General features: G+C 38.2%; 1 protein-coding gene across 4 annotated transcripts in view; it reads right to left on the bottom strand.

The window, feature by feature from the left end:
- NCKAP1 (NCK associated protein 1) overlaps positions 1 to 17,763 on the bottom strand; it is a 100,736-nt gene that overhangs the window by 35,443 nt on the left and 47,530 nt on the right. For all 4 annotated transcript variants that reach the window (XM_040971824.1, XM_040971821.1, XM_040971825.1 and 1 more), the window contains 7 exons: positions 14,406 to 14,562; positions 11,713 to 11,769; positions 8,986 to 9,082; positions 8,525 to 8,631; positions 7,738 to 7,870; positions 3,990 to 4,071; positions 770 to 828 (listed from right to left, as the gene is read on the bottom strand). In XM_040971824.1, the coding sequence (XP_040827758.1) occupies positions 770 to 828; positions 3,990 to 4,071; positions 7,738 to 7,870; positions 8,525 to 8,631; positions 8,986 to 9,082; positions 11,713 to 11,769; positions 14,406 to 14,562 (692 nt within the window). The remainder of the gene's footprint in view (positions 1 to 769; positions 829 to 3,989; positions 4,072 to 7,737; positions 7,871 to 8,524; positions 8,632 to 8,985; positions 9,083 to 11,712; positions 11,770 to 14,405; positions 14,563 to 17,763) is intronic.

A 17,763-nucleotide genomic window follows, 5' to 3' on the forward strand; every position in this document is an offset into this window, starting at 1 on the left:
TACAGTAAAAAAAAGAAAAATTACTGTAGATTGGTTGGCCAAAAAGGTGACAGAACCTAAATAAGACTAGAGATAGGTTTCAGGGAAAGAAATTCTATGATCTGAATATCAAGTTAAAGAGAAGACAATTATGTCCATGTGTAGCAGATATTTCTTAAAGAAAGAGAATAAGAATAAAAGAGGTGCCTACAGAGTAAATACTGAAATTATCAATAACAGTACATAGAAAAATGCACTTGACTCCTGAAAAAAATCTCTCAATTTCAAATGTCGATTTAAGCATTCTCACATATCATGAGCAGGGAACCACACAGCTTCAGTATTTCCACTGGTTTGTCTAATTCCTTGTAGCACAGCCAAGCCCTTTTGTTCCTGTACTGCCCACAGCTATCACAGTACAATGCCAGAGAGGAGTGGCTGTGCCAGAAACTGTATGGCCCACAATCCTAAACTATCAATTGACTATTTTCCTAAAAAAAATTTAAAGTTAGATAACAAACATTTTGTCAAAAAATGCTCTCACTTTATGCTTTCAGTTTAGAAGTAAATAATCAAAATAATCAAGAGAGATTGGGATTTAAATTTTAGGTTATTTTCAATCTTTGACAATTATTTTATATAAGCTTTATCAAGGTCTACATTGAAAACATTTATGGAAGTTTAGTAAGTGCTACAAATTGTTTCTTCTATTGTTTATTATACAAAAAATTTTCAATATGCATATAACCATTTGCATTTTATAGTAACAATAAAAAAGTTAAATTCTTACCTGTAACCTAAACCAATCTAATCTCATTCCTCTGAAATCAAATACTTCCCCATCTTCTACTGTAATAATGGAAGAAAAGCAAGGATTAAAAGCAAATTAATGTTTTAATTAATCAAAAACATTTTAAAAATTAAGAGCTAAGACAATACCACATCTGGGAATAGGTCCAAAATAATTAAAATCAAGAACTGAAAGACATACTTATACACCCATATTAACCACAATCAAAGGTACAAGCCAATTAAATGTTCCCTAATAGATGATTAAATAAACACACTGTGTTACGCAAATATAATGTGATCTTATTCAGTCTTCTTTTTTTTTTTTTTAAGATTTATTTATTTATTGGAAAGTCAGATATACAGAGAGGAGGAGACAGAGAGGAAGATCCTCCGTCCGATGATTCACTCCCCAAGTGAGCACAACGGAGGGTGCTGTGCCGATCCAGAGCCAGGAGCCAGGAACTTCTTCCAGGTCTCCCACACGGGTGCAGGGTCCCAAAGCTTTGGGCCATCCCTGACTGCTTTCCCAGGCCACAGGCAGGGAGCTGGATGGGAAGTGGAGCTGCCAGGATTAGAACCGGCGCCCATATGGGATCCTGGAGCGTTCAAGGCAAAGACTTTAGCCACTAGGCCACGCCGCCAGGCCCAATCTTCTTTGGTCTTAAAGGGAAGGATATGCTGGAGCAGGCTACCCCAAAGTTAAAGCTTGAGGACATTATGTTCAGTGCAAAACAAACACTACATGATTTCACAGTGTGCAGTTGTCAAACTAACAGAAAGTAGAAAGATGGCTGTCAGAAGATGGCAGGACATGAAAATGGAGTGTTGATATTTAAAGACCAGAGTTTTAGTCTTTTAGACCTAACACCATTGAAATGCACATTAAAAAAAAAGTTAAGATGGTAACTTAGAAGATGGGCACTTGGCCTAAAGTTTAAGACAATGATTAGAATAACTATCCCACATCACAGTGCCTGGATTCAACTCTCATATCCAGCTACTGATTTCAGTTTCCTACTAATGAAGACCCTCAAAAACAGTAGTCAAGGCTCAAGTAACTAGAGTCCTGCCATCTACACAGGAGACCTGATGGAATTCCCAGCTCCAGGCTCTGCCCTCAAGCTTCTGAAGACACTGTCAAAATAAATCAATACATGGAGTTTTCTGTGTCTAATAAATGAGTGAAACCTTTTGAAATATGTGAATGAAAGATGGTAAGTTTTATGTTGTACTTATTTTACAATTATAAAATGAAAAACAAAAATGTTTTTACAGCAGGCTTTTGGTGCACAGGTTAAGCTGCTAACTGGGATACCCATATCCTGTATCTGAGAATGTGACTTGAGTCCTGCTTAACCCATTTCTGATCCAGTTTCTTGTGAACGTGTACGCTGGGAGACAACAGATGATGGACCAAGGGCTTGGGTCCCTACCACGCATATAGCAGACCAGGATAGAGTCCTGGCTCTTTGCTTCAGCCTGGCCCATTCTGGCTGTTTTAGGGATTTGCATAATGAACTATCAGATGGAAGCCTCTCTCTCAAATAAAATGAAAATAAATTAATTTCTTTTAAATGTTAGTTAAGAGACTAAGTTAACAACCCATTTTTCAAATCTGGAGAAGATGATAAAGGAGTCATGTTAATACAAGTGTAAACTTTTCTCCTAAGCTTTTTGATCCTCAGTTTACTTACACAACAACTTAAAATAGAAAAGAACTCGAAGGATCCTGTGAGTAAAAACTGTGGACAACACACTAAAGTTCCACAAGATAATTTGGCATTTTACCAGGCAAATCTGTAGTAATTTCATGACTTACATGTGGTAACAATTAAGTGACTGGACTGGGCCAGGCACAGTGCCCTAGTCAGTAAAGGCCCTGCCTTCCATGCACAGAGATCCCCTACGGATGCCAATTCATGTGCCGGCTGCTCCAATTCCTTTCAGCTCCCTGCTGGTGGCCTGGGAAAGCAGTGGATGATGGACCAAAGCCTTGGAGCGCTGCATCCATGTGAGAGACTAGGAAGAAGCTCCTGAGTTCGGATCAGCTAAGCTCCTGACTGAACTAAAATAACCTCAATAAATAAAATAAAATAAACTCAGATTTGGAAAAATACTTTCCAATACTTTTTATCTAAACACTGCAAAACCAAAATATATCAGTCTATCAGCAGTGTGCATTCAAGCAGTGGAGAAAGAAATATAGTGCACAGATTTTTTTCAGAACTATAGACCCAAGCACAAATTGTTACTCTTTTTTTTTATGGAAGGTCAGATATACAGAGAAGGAGAGAGAGATGATCTTCCAACCTCTGGTTCACTCCCTAAGCGGCCACAACAGCCAGAACTGCTGATCCGAAGCCAGGAGCCTGGAGTCTCATCCGAGTCTCCCACACGGGTACAGGGTCCCAAAGCCCTGGGCCGTCCTCTACTGCTTTCCCAGGCCACAAGCAGGGAGCTGGATGGGAAAAGGGGCCTCTGGGATTAGAACCAGCACCCACATGGGATCCTGGCCTGTGCAAAGTGAGAACTTTAGCTGCTAGGCTATTGTGCCGGGTCCACAAATTTTTATTCTTGCTTAATAGCTGTTAGAGCGTGGATAAACTGTTAAGTAACTGAGAAGTTTATTCTCAAATGTTCAGTTTCAAATCTGTCAAATGCAAATAGTAACAGTATTCCCCTCAATATCCCCCTCTACCTCAGATATATGAAGGAAACAATGTGGAAATAATAGTCTTACCCACTTTCCTGTAGCCCTTGACCCTTTTTGCCCAAATTAACTATGTAAAGATTGTCAAAATAAAAAAAATTTAAAAAAATAAAAACATTATGTAGATTTAACAGAATAATTTGCATATAAAATGCCTGAGGCAAACTGAACATTTTATAAATGGCATTCTCTATTCAGATGCATGTTGGACCAAATACATGCTTCTACAACACTAAGTGCTCCTTTTGGCCTACTTTTTGGTAGTTATAAAATACCTTTTTTTCTTTGAAAATTCAGAAATATTAAGCTATATTTCTTTTTATTTCAGTAAGCATCATGACATCCATTTTAGAAACCCTTGATGAAGAGGGAAAAAATCAGGATAAAACAAGAGATAAAAAAATGAGCTAGGTAAATGATGCTATAAAATTTAACTGCTAAATTTATCCTAATAATCAAATCTCAAACTTGAGTAAGAAAATATACTGCCATTTAAAGAACTTAATACCTTGTTTTACACTTAAGGAAGTCATAGTGTTAACAAAGGAGGACATGATGATTGATTCATCTTCAGGACAAACAGAAAGATTCTGAAAAAGAAACAACACTGTTAAAATGGTTAGCTGGGAAACAGCTCACAGGATAAACAAACTGGTGTGTCCATACCATATAATGTTTTCATCAATAAAAAGAAAATGTTGATATACAATACCACACAAATGAATCTCAAAAACAATATAATAAATGAAATTTTAAAAGTATATGATTGCATTTACGAGAAAAAAAACTTTCACAAAGGCAAAATTACAGTGACAAAGAGCAGCTCGCTTATTGCCAAGGTCTCTGAGGGAATCTACTGTAAATATCAGTAAGAAAACTCTGGGAATGTTCTGTATGTTGAATATGACAGTAGTTATACTCACTGCAAAAATCAAGCTACATACCAAAACATGTGATTTTCACTGTACAGAATTTAAAATAATGACAACAACAAACACTACCATTTAAGCAAGTTAAGAAAAATGAGTATTTGGGGACAGGCAGTTGACCTAAGGGCTATGCCACTGTTTAATAGGCTTAAAATTCCACACTCGGAATTAAAATCCAGCTCTGGCTTGTAATTCCAGGTCCTGCTAATGCAGACCCTGACACGCAGCAGCAGGAGCTCAGGTGGCTGGGCACCCTGCACCCCTGTGGGGGGTCTGCAGCATGTTCGTGGCTCTTGCCTTTTGACCTAACTGAGCCTAGCACCTCGAATGGTACCCAGGCAATGAACTACTTTATCTCAAATAAAATTAGTTGTTTTAAAAAAATGAATATTTATGATAGACTGCATCTAAACTCAACAAGTAAGTTCTTCACCTGGCAGTTAAAACATTCACAAACCGTATCAGGATACCTGGGGTTTAAGTCCCTATAAACTATGTATGTGATTTGGACTGGGTTCTAAACTTTTCCACATCAACCTAGCTCAGTTCAAGCTTTCTAAACATTTGGGGAAAATTTTGCAGCAGGAGCTCTCTCCCTGCTTTTCAAATAAATAAACAAATAAATATTCAAAAGGAGGTGGGATACTAAAAAAAAAAACCACTTTTTAAAAAGGAGAATGCTTAACAACATAAATATCTTTTTAATACCTATTCAATAATGTATCATTTAAAACATCAATGAAAATGCAAATATTTAAAATGTAAACTTTGTTATGTATATTTTACCAATAATAAAAATTAGCACTTATTACAAGAAATCATATTACAGGTTTACAATCTTAGTTCTAAATTTACATCTTAGCAAAGGTAAAACCATTGCAACTGCACCTTGCACAAGAAGAGGGAAGCAAAAAGCTTAGGAGTTAGATTATTTATACAGCACACAGCACGGAGCAAGTTACATGATTTCTGTAGCCAATTATGATCCCTATATCTCCACTCACAAGACAGTATTTCATAAACCTGGCAATTGTTAACACAAGTTATTGCTGCTGTTGCTTATATTCTACTAAAATCTTTCTAACGCCAGAAGTGCTTAAATCCCCTTTTCTCAATATTGGTGAATTCTATATAAAAAATAACTCAAAAATTTTAACACTACAATAAAGGTCTATGAAACTTACTAATAAACACAAGGCATTTGAAAAAGGCTATGGAAGGAGTGGGCAGTTTGGGACACCGGTTAGGATACTGCTTGGGATGCCCACGCTTCACATCCGAGTGCCTGCGTTGCAGACCTAGCTTCACCCCTAACTACGGCTTCCCACAGCACGCAACCTGAAAGGCAGCAGTGGATGGTTCGCGAGGCTCGGTCCCTGCCATTCATCTAGGAGACTCAGAGTGAGGTCCTAACTCCTAGCTCCACCTTGATCGCCGAGTGCATCTGAGCAATGAACCTGTATCTGGGGGAATCTCTGTATTTCTCTTTTTGCTTTTCAAATAAATTTAAAAAAAAAAAAAAGAGAGAGAGAGAAAGACAAACTATTTTTAAAAAGGCTTACAGAAAATGAAATTTAAACGAAAGTTTATTTTGGTGGGAAAAAAAAGGTCGAAATCTGTAGAGTAATCTATACTTTTCACCTAATTTCCTGAAGACCTCTCCTATCCATATACTCACAAAATAAAACCAGTACTTCATTTATTTTCTAGAAACAATGCTAATATGGAAGAAAAATTAATGGTAATGATAGTTTCTGGCTTGTCTGATAAACAGTAACTATTTAAATAAAATCTTAATAAGCAAATGGTATTTCAGGGATTTAGCACATTTGTTTCTTAATGTCATTCTAGAAAAAAGTATCTGGACGCCACCTAGTGGTTAAAAGGAGAAAGCAGTTCGGGTAATAACAATTGTACATAATTCAAGGTAACAAACTTCCTTGAACCATGTTTCTTCTTACCCGTTTTTCCTTAAAAAAAAAAGGGGGGGGGGGTTGGGGTTCTGCACAGTAGCCTAGTGGCTAAAGCCATCACTTTGCACGCACCGGGATCCCATATGGGCACTGGTTCATGTCCCAGCTGTCCTACTTCCCACTCATCTCCCTGCTTGTGGCCTGGGAAAGCAGTTGAGGATGGCCCAAAGCCTTGGGACCCTGCGCCCGTGTGGGAGACCTGGAAGCAGCTCCTGGCTCCTGTTTTCAGATCAGCTAAGTTCTGGCCCTTTTGGCCACTTTGGGAGTGAACCAGAGGATAGAAGATCTTTCTGTCTCTCCTGCTGTCTGTAAATTTGCCTCTAGAATTTCAAAAGTGGCAATTTTTAAGGAAATAAATAGTAATCTCAATGTAGAATTCTTTTACTGCTCTTCATAATATATGCTAGCTTATAATGGTTTCAGACATCTATAATTATAAAATGAAAACAAAATGTTTTCTTTATACTGTTATTTAGATTACAAACAAAAAAATTTATTAAGACAAAAAGATTGCATAGACTAAAAACAAAGAAAATTCAAAATAAAAAAAAAATTAGAACACTTAAATTAAACCAGCAAGATGAAATCTTTATTGGAAAGTCAGATTTATACAGGGGAGAGACAGAAAGATCTTTCATCTGCTGAATAACTCCCACACGGGTGCAGGGTCCCAAGGCTTTGGGCCGTCCTCGGCTGCTTTCCCAGGCCACAAACAGGGGGCTGGATGGGAAGTAGGGCACACAACACATGAACTGGCACCCATATGTCATCCTGGCACTCAAGGCGAGGATTTAGCCAGTAGGCTAGCACATTGGGCCCTGAAATCTTTATTTTTGGCCATTCTCGAACACAATATTCAGAAAGATCTTTTTCTACTTCACCTCTAATATTTAATTAGCAATTACGCTGTCTCCATCTCTTCTCTCTTACCATAGCTGCCATCATGATAATGCTGTCATTAGCTGTCACCCACCCTATTGTAGTACTTTTTCTTCTGTTATTCGTCCCACTGAGCCGAAGTAATCTGGTTAGTAAAATCTGATCTATGGCTAATCTCTCATTTTCGAGGTCCTCTAAATTTTGGTTAGTGTACACTCCCATCCTGAAGGTAACTGCTTCATGGTCCTCAGGCTAAGCTTTGTATACATTTATGCGTAACATTTTTGCATTAGGCTACAACTGCCTTCTTAACTCTAGACAATGACTCCCTTAGCAAGACACAACCATGACTGATTAATTTTTATCTCCACTGCTTGGCACAGGATATTTCCCAAATGATTATCACACAAACAAATCAATTACTGCAAAGTCAAAAAGAAAGAACACGAGGGGAATGATGTGGACTAGCTTTTACCTGCACGAGCTCGTTGAGGACAACAGCATCAAAGCCAGAAAGGTACTGCACATAGTACCTCTGCATCACAGGTCCGTACTTCCTCACATGGGCTCTAAGCTCCTCCATGTAAAATATTAATTCAGCAATGTGCCTTTTGAAGAAATTCAAGATTAGTTCAAGAAATAAGTTTATCGCTATCAAAGAAAATATTAGATTATGTTGATATTACTTCTAGACACTTCCTTCTTAGTAATGGAATTGCTTAGTAATATCTACTTCCTTTTAAAAAATACTTCATACTAGAAAATAAAGCCAAAAAGCAAGACTAGAAAAAGATTAAACATTCACAGCAGAAAATCCAAATGAAAATAGAATTCATTCATTTCACATATATTTTCAAAAATCGTAAGTAAAGAGGCTTTATGAATGCTCTTATTTTCTATGCTTCCTTTATTTAAATCCTGCTAAAACACTGCAGATTAAAATGAGAGATTTCAAATGACACATTTCAATGACACACTGTGTTAAAATTCAACTCTGTAAAAATTCTTCTTTAAGTGCTTTTTTAGTGAACAATTTTGACAGATCAAGAAAACAAACAAGAACTATATCACCCTCTAGTGTATCAGAAAGTACTAAAAGCCCTAATTTCAAGCAAAGGCAATAATGTATTCAAATTCATATATTCTAATATTATAAATATTACAAAAAGTACAGAAGTCCTGAAACGTTTTCAAAAGTTTGCTCCAGATGTAAGTATCCATATTTGATAAATCTGAAAAAATAAATTTTTAATGTCACTTACTTATCAATAAAGTCATCTGCACTCTTCTTTGGCATATTATCTGCATGACGAAGTAGCCAGATAATTTCATCACGGGCAAAAGATAACGCCATAAAAACAAAAAGTGCCTGTGGCATAAAAACGAACAAAAAATACTGGTTACTCTCAAAGATTAACAAAATCTATTCATAATATCTAAGTGAAAACTTATTGGCAGAAATTAACAAATTCAAAAGACAAGAGAGACAACAAGCTAGGACAGAAGTGGAGGTGTGCGTGAAGGAGAGCCTCCCCCAGGGGAGAAGTGTGGAAACACAGGGGGCTCTGTGTGTGAGGCTCAACCAGCAACTTCATTCCTAAATATGAAACCTGATTATTTTATGTAGTCCCTGATCTACATTTTAGTAAAATTCCATATAAAAGAAATGCTTCTGAAAATTTTTATATAGCACACTTACTGCAGGATGAATGAAATCAATTACCTTGGGACCTAGCAGGCCAGGCTGATCCGAGAGAACAGTAGCCAGTTCTTTCAGTGCAGACCTTAAAAACTTGCGTCTTTCTCTGTGCATTGAACCACTGCAGGCAAAAGAAACAATTACAGTTCTGTTTCCAATAAAATTATTACTGACAATTAAGGCAGCCTGGTGTTCATTAGAAATGTCACAGCAAATTTTTAATTTTCTTTTATGAAGTAGAAGCTACTATTAGAAAAACCATCTTTCATACGTTGGTCTTTAAGTGACTGACTACTATATGTTTATTCTGGGCTTTCCTGTGTTGTCCTCCATATACCAAAATCCTATCCCAAACTTCAGTCCAATGTTTCATGAAGCATTTCTTGATATCCAGCTATGCACTTCAAAATAATTTCTACAATTTTAATATCATACAGTCTTGTACTTTGTGAATTGGACTATAAAATCCTTTAAAGACAAACACTGTATTCCACTACATATGCATTTTTCAATTCCTCACAGAAATTAAGAAATATAATTTAGTAAGTATCTGGTTTATCTGTAATTGGGTTTATCAAGTCTATTTCTGTTAAACGTACAAAACTGACTAAGCATTAGTTATAATCAATAAACATAATGGGATGCTATCAATTTTGCATTCCTATTAAAAAACAGAAAGAAAAAAGCAGAAGGAATAATCATAATTATCAATACACTATATATTTCAAAATTAAGTTCAAATTAAGCTCTTATGGTCGCAGACTAATAGGGAAAAAATTACAGTGTTCCGGATATTCCAACTCCTCTTACAATGCAAAATACACTCATACACTGTTTCAAGAAAGTTTTATTATTAAGACGGATGCATAAAAGTCCAAATATAAAGAATCTACAACACCAGCAAATTTGCTTTGACTGTAGATTAGTTTTAGAAGATTTAGATAAAAAAACAAAACAAAACAAAAAAACACAGTCCTCTGCCTCCACCTCTCATGTTTCAGTTTTTCATCTACCAAAGCAAGTATGATGGCAGGTGCTTCAGATTATTTACATCTTTCACGATGATATGTTACTTTAGGGTAACAGAGTAGTGGTGCAGAGGATTATGCTGCCATCTGCAATGCTGGCATCCCTTATCAGAGTGCCTGTTTGAGTCCTAGCTGATGTGCTTCTGATCTAACTCCCCAGCAATGTATCTAGGAAAGCAGTGGAAGATGGTATAAGGCCTCAAAACCTGGGCTGCTGCCACTTTAACAGGAAAATCTGATAGAGTCTCAGGATCTTGGCTTCAGCAAGGACTAACCCAAGACGTTATGGCCAACTGAGGAGTAAACCAGCAGACAGAAGATCACAAATTATCTCTCTGTTAACTGAAATCCTTTTTAAAAAATGTTAGTCTGGGAGGGTGATCCAATAGCTCAAATGGCTAATGCTCCATCTCCAAACGCCAGCACCCCATTTGGGTACTGGTTCATGTCCCAGTTCCTATACTTCCCATCCAACTCCCTGCTGATGGCCAGGAAAAGCAGTGGAAGATGATCTAAGTCCTTGGGACCTTGCACAGGTGTGGGAGACCTGGAAGAAGCTCCCAGCTCTTGGCTTTGGATTGGCTCAGCTTCGGCCCTAATGGCCATCTGGGGAGTACACACCAGTGAGTGGAAAGTCTTTCTCTCTCTGTCTCTCCTTCTCTCTGGACATCTGCCTTTTCAATTAAAATAAATCTTGAAAATAATAATAATAAATGTTAGTTTGGTGGGGCCAGCTTGGTGGTTCAATAGGCTAATCCTCCACCTTGCTGTGCTGGGTTTGTGTTTCAGCTGCTCCACTTGATCCAGCTCCCTGCTAATGCACCTGGGAAAGTGGGAAAGCAGCAGAAGAGAACACAAATGCTTTGGCCCCTGCCACCAACATAGGTGACTCGGAAGAAGCACCTGGCTACCAGTTTTGGATTGGCCATGTTGGCTATTTGGTAATGAAACAGCGGATGAGGATTTCTATTTTCCTCTCCCACCCACCCCAACTCTGCCTTTCAAGTAAAGAAATCTCTTTTTTTAAAAAAGTTACTTTCACTGCAATGACGAGCACTATTACTGACAATAACAAAGCATATACTATTTCAAAGAGTGTGGGGATTTATCAACTTCTATAAAACAGTACAAAAATTAGCCAAACTTGAAAAATTCAAACAACTTATTGGTATGGGGAATACAGTGGCCATAAGAGATCATCTACACAAAATTTTCCTAGTGCATTGTATTAAGACTTCAAAAATAACTTAACGGGCCAGTGTGGTGGTGTGGTAGGCTAATCCTCCACCTGTGGCACCAGCGTCCGATGTGGGCTCCAGTTCAAGTCTATGCTGCTCTAGCAGATCCAGCACTCTGTTAATGGCCTGGGAAAGCAGTGAACAGGCCCAACAGCTTGGCCCTCTGTATCCACATGGGTGACCTGGAATAAGCCACTGGCTCCTAGCTTTGGACTGACCCAGCCACTGTGGCCACTGGAGAGTGAACCAGCAGTGGTAAGATCTCTTTCTCACTCTCTACTTCTTTGATTTTCAAGTAAAACACAAACACCGTAAAAGCTTTGCACAAAGATTATACTTTAGATATAACACATTGTTCCTCACTAACTGCAAGTTCTCCCTCACAAGTATTGCATCTCACATACCATTCATATATATACCCAGTTCAAGAAAAGAATGTTTCAAACAATTCTTCACTGAAAGCAGATAAAATAGAGCTTACTTACGCATGCGACACAGCTGCCTCCTTGCATTCTCTTATGTCATTTATACGTTTATTATAGCTATAAAAAAAGCAACATGCTCATCTTAATATGATCAAAAGTCAAGACGAATATAGCAAACACTAAAAGTCAATTCAAAGCAACCTATTACCCACAACAAGAGCCAAACAACTGGCCATTGAACTTGCAATGCCTAGAGATCTACCCAGCTTGCTTCCTAGCAGCTCAGGAGCTCAGAACAAGCCTTGTCAGGGAAAAAGAAATTCTCACATCATATTAAATCCAACAATAAGCTTCTTTACAAGCAGTTATTTAATTAAATCTCATTATTTCCTTGAGGCCAAGACATTAAAATCATACCTGTGATATATTAAAAAGAAAAAGCCACATACATCAGTAAGTTTAAAAGTGCCATTGGAAGAAATTATAAATAACCTCATGAATATGATTAAAAATTGAAAACTCCAGGGCAGACAATGCGGCACCTGAGAGACAGCAGAGGACGGCTTAAACATGTGGATTGCTGCCACCCATGGGGGAAGAGCTGGAGTCCCTGGGATCCTAGCTAGTGCAGGGAACCAGTGAAAGTACAGGGGAAGAGACCCCTTCCTACGCCACCCAACACTGCCACTTTTTCAAATAAAGAAACAAATAGACAAATTTTGAAGAAACACACTCAAAATTTGTAAAATGTAAGCTATCTCCTGACAACCATCAAAACCATACATACTAAAATGAACTCCAATTTCTATATTCAAGTAGTCTAATACTTCTACTGTTAAACAAATCTTCAAAATACACTATTTTTCCAAGAACTGGTCTCTGTAATAAGCTTTTATATGTTTGACTTAACTATGACAATTCAGACCTTAACCTGATCAAAACTGAAACTTTTCAACTTAAAATACTGAGATCCTTAAATGACAATTCTATCACAAAAAAGTAAGCCAGGCTGAGTGTTGTGGGGCAACAGGCTAAGCCTCCATTTGGGATGCCAGTCATACGCTGGATTACCTGGTTGGAGTCCCAGCTACTCCTCATTTTTTATCCAGCTTCCTGCTAGCATGCAGGCAGGCAGTGAATGAGCACCCAAACACTTGGGTTCCTGCTATCCACATGAGACAAGGAAGGAGCTCCCGTTCCTGGCATAAGCCTAGCCCAGGCCTGGCTGTTTGTGGCCATTTGTGTGGTAAAGCAGCAAATGTTTTTACTCTGTCACTTTGCCTTTCAAATAAATAAATCTTCCTTCCTTCTAGCAAACTGGTTTCATGGTACCACCAAATTTTACTTGTACCATACATAGCCTAAGTTCATTCAATATACATAGACTAATTGGCTTTATGTACACATTTCTATAAATCACTCCACAAAAAGCTCAGTGAATATGCTAAGACAAATTTCATGATTTTCAGTTTTAGTCAGTTGAAAAAATTGGCATAAATGGTCTCACATAGGATGTATCAGTAAATTCTGCCATCTAAAGTAGGACTGTAATTTTCGGTACTACTGCTTGTATTATAACTGTCAGATCACCCATGAGAGAATATCAAAATCACTTTTGGTGACATATATCAGATGGTTAATTGAAAAAGGAGCAGAGGAAGGTGAAATGAACGCTGGCAGTACTGACTAGAAAGTGAAAAAAAAAGAATTTCCTAAGGATGAGGAAAACTTCCCACACTTTGATCTAATGAAGGGTCACACAGGAATACCATATGCAAATGCGCCAAGTTACACATCTAAGACTTATTTTTGCAGGTAAATTTTACATCAATAAAACAGTGGTAGGGAAAAAAGCAGACTCTTTCAACCTTTCCAAGCTATAGATGTAGAACGTTGGAGTCATGCCCAGCAATCAGGATTTTAATTTGCATTTCAGAGTAATTCTCAGTCACACTAAAATCTGACATACATGTTGTGTTAAACAGTCAGTGCCAAATCTTCTTAAAATGATGCATCTAGATATTTATCTGAAAGGCAGTATAACAGGTTCAGTCCTGAAATGACTGTTAGCAGCCAAGAATGGGGCAGGTTAAAACCAAGAACCTGGAACTCCACGTGGTGGACTGGAAGCAGAGTAGCCAACACATGACCCAGCATTCCAATATGGGAGGTGAGATCCTAAGCATCAGTAAAACCTGGAGCACCACAACTGTCCCCACAGATTTTTAAATAACTGATGCTTTAACTAAATTTTATTAGGACATTATTGAATTGGATATGAAATGGAATGTGAAGTAAATGTAAACAAGTTTCATTTTTATCAAGCTCCCAAGTTCAGCAATAATTATTCAACATCAACTGCAGAGATTCCACTATACTTCAGATGCTTCTCATTTCAAAAAATTTGCAATTGCTACAAACTCCGAGCTCAACTTGGCTTTTTATGTTTTGGGATGGCAGAATCTCAACCTGAAACAAATACAGAACTCATCTTCCATCCAGAATGCAAGCTTTGGAAAGGCAAGAATTTTAGATTTCTAATCTGTGAAATGATCTTAAAAATACAACTACTTCAAAAGCATGTAACCACTATCGTAACAGGACAATTGTTCAAACACCTTGCTAGAATCACAGTAGGATGACTGAGGCTGTATCTTCCCTAATGATGTGACTACTACTACATCCATAAGACATTAATGAAGACAATACATACCAACATTCTCCAAAAGACAAAATAACGTAAAATTCCATACCCTCGTATGTTTACAAATAAGTCTTCTGCAGCTTTGTGAATGTGGAAAACTTCATCTCGAAAAAGAGAGAGGCAAGAGCTGCTTTGAAGCGCTAGCTTCCAAAGGTTCAGTGCTGTAGCATCAGTATTTAGGATCCCATGGCACAAAATAAAGCCAACTGTAAATAAAAAGGAAAGCAAGTACGATTGTAAAAACATTCCAAAGAAAAATCTTTTTGACTATATCATAGTCTTTAAAAGAGAAAGAGTAGCAGCAATTTCTAAACTGAGGCTTCTAAATGACAGATGTGTAATTATATACACACAGAAATATTAACAGTATTCTTTTCAAACTGTAACTTACTATACTCTGCAAGAATTGAACCCACAATGACGCAAAAAAAAACCAACAGTTTCTGAGCTATAAGCAGGATCATTTTAACAAAAGGTGTTTTCAGGAACACTTAAAAATATTCTTAAGTCACAGATCAGATATAACCAACATAACCTTCATAGTTGTAAGTGGAATTTAAAGCAAATCTTTCTCAAAGTTATCAGGAGACCTGCTAGCATTACAGCATTATCTGGTATTTTCACAGTAATTTATAGTTTAGTGAACTTTTTCACATGCACTCAATTATCTCACAGGATTATCCTATTATCTGATCAGAGAAATGGTGTCCTTTTACAACTGAAGTAACTTATCTGAAGTTATAATATCAAACTTAAAAGAGTTAGCATTTGGTCGCAAGTAATTATCTTTAAAGTTCATTATTCTTGGGCCCAGGGCGTGGTGGCGCAAGTGGTTAAGGTCCTCACCTTGCACGCCCGGGATCCCATATGAACGCCGGTTCTAGGTTCTAATCCCGGCAGCCCCGCTTCCCTTCCAGCTCCCTGCCTGTGGCCCTGGGAAAGCAGTCAAGGACGGCCCAAAGCTTTGGGAACCTGCACCCGCGTGGGAGACACGGAAGAGGCTCCTGGCTTCGGATCGGCATAGTATCGGCCGTTGAGCTCACTTGGGGAGTGAATCATCGGACGGAAGATCTTCCTCTCTGTCTCTCCTCTCTGTATATCCGCCTTTCCAATAATAAAACTAAATCTTTAAAAAAAAAATAAAGTTCATTATTCTTTACCCATATTCTCTATAATAAGCTGCTCTCTATAATATGAACCTTAAATATCTTAGTTTTAGTATCTTACCTGGAAATTCTACATAAATGTGTAATCATAAATACATTTCCTGGTTAACTTCCCAATCCTCTGAACTAAGACTTAAGACCACATCCTTCAGTGATGCAGTACACTCAATGCCTCCTATACATGTAAAGGTTTTACGCCTGGACAGTTAAAAGCAATTTTATTTTCTGTGAGACTTCCCTATGATTCAAGTAACTGCAACCTTTAAACTCCTGTACTACTATTTGTACTATTATTATAACTGTACTATCAACACTTCAACATAAAACTTACCATTTAGCTTTTCTCTCCCTTCAAAAAATTTTTTTTCAAGATTTATTCATTTTGTTGGAAAGTCAGATTTACAGGGAGGAGTCACAGAAAAGATCTTCTACGCACGGGTTCACTCTCCAAGTGGTTGCAAAGGCTGTAGCTGAGCTCAGGTGCAGGGTCCCAATGCTTTGGGACATCACTGATTGCTTTCCCAGGCTACAAGCAGGGAGCTGGCTGGGAAGTGGAACATCCAGGCCATGAACCAGCGCCCATATGCGAGCCTGACAGATGCAAGGCGAGGACTTCAACCGCTAGGTTATCATGCTTTAGGGCCAGCGCTCTAGCACAGTAGATAACCAGTGGATGGACTATCTCCTCTCTCTGCCTCTAACACCTTCAAAATAAATCTTTTTTTTTTTTTTTTCAGAAGGGGAGATGCGAGGCCAGCTCATTGACACAGTGGGGAAAGCCATTGCCTACAGCAATGGAAGGCTAAATGGGCACTGGTTCAAGTCCTGGCTGCTACACTTCTGAACCACCTCCCTGGTAATACATTCAAGTGCTTTGGTCTCTGCACTGGCAAGGGATTTATTGATTAAAAAAAAAAAAAAAACAACAACAAAAAAAAACGGTTTCTATGAAAATTTTATATTATATTAGAAGCTATCAAGTTTATTTTTTTAAGATATGGGTTATGGGGCCTGGCGCAGTAGCCTTGCAGCTAAAGTCCTCACTTTGCATGTGCCAGAATCCCCTATGGGATCCCAGCAACCCCACTTCCCATCTAGCTCCCTGCTTGTGACCTGGGAAAGCAGTCAAGGACAGCCCAAAGCCCTGGAACCCTGCAGCTGTGTGGTAGACCTTGAAGAATCCCTGGATTCCTGGCTTAGGATCACTGCAGCTCCGGCCATTGTGGCCACTTGGGGAGTAAATCAATGGACAGAAGATCTTTCTGTCTCTCCTCTCTGACTTTGCAATAAAAATAAAACAAATCTAAAAAAAAGATATTGGTATGGTTTAAAGTATATTTGTTTATGATATATCTAAAAAGAGCAAATGAATTTAAAATAGTCTAAGATAAAGGCAGGGAATACTAAATATACAATAACAACCTCTTTTTTTTTTTTTTAAGGATGCTTTTTTTCATTGGAAAGGCAGATTTACAGAGAGGAGAGATAAAGACCTATCCGCTGGATCACTCCCCAAATGGCTGCCACAGCTGGATCTGAGCTAATCTGAAGCCAGGAACCAAGTGCTTCTCCCAGTTCTCCCACACAGGTGCATGGTCCCAAGGCTTTAAGCCATCCTCTACTGCTTTCCCAAACACATAAGCAGGGAGCTGTATCAGAAGTGGAGCGGAGCAACAGAGACACAAACTAGCATCACATGGGATGTAAGCAGAGGACAGAGGGTTATCCTATCGAGCCACCTATGTAAGCCCCTAACCTTCTTTTGTTGGCAAAGACAGGACAATTTTTTTAACTTTAAAAAAATGTTTAATTTCTCAACCATAAAAATGTTGGAGGGCCAGCACAATGGCTCAATTGGCTAATCCTCCCCCTTGCAAGCACAGAGAACCGATATGGGTGCCAATTCGTGTCCTAGCTACTTCATTTCCCACCCAGCTCCCTGTTTGTGGCCTGGGAAAGCAGTTGAGGATGGCCCAAAGCCTTGGGACCCTGCACCCTTGTGAGAGACCTGGAAGAGGCCCTCGGCATCAGATCAGTTCAGCTTTAGATGCTGAGGCCACCTGGAGAGAGATCAGCAGATGGAAGATCTTTCTTTCTATCCATCCATCTCTTTGTAAATCTGACTTAAAAAAATAAAGTTATAGAACAAAATTAGAGGACAGACTAGATAACAAAATTGGAGATAGAAAAGAGAAAAAATAACTATTATTATTAAAATTTTATTTTTCTTTTATTTGAAAG

Source organism: Ochotona curzoniae, unplaced genomic scaffold (assembly GCF_017591425.1).
Source record: "Ochotona curzoniae isolate NIBS_2020 unplaced genomic scaffold, NIBS_Ocur_1.0 contig_2210, whole genome shotgun sequence".
NCBI classification, from domain to species: Eukaryota; Metazoa; Chordata; class Mammalia; order Lagomorpha; family Ochotonidae; genus Ochotona; species Ochotona curzoniae.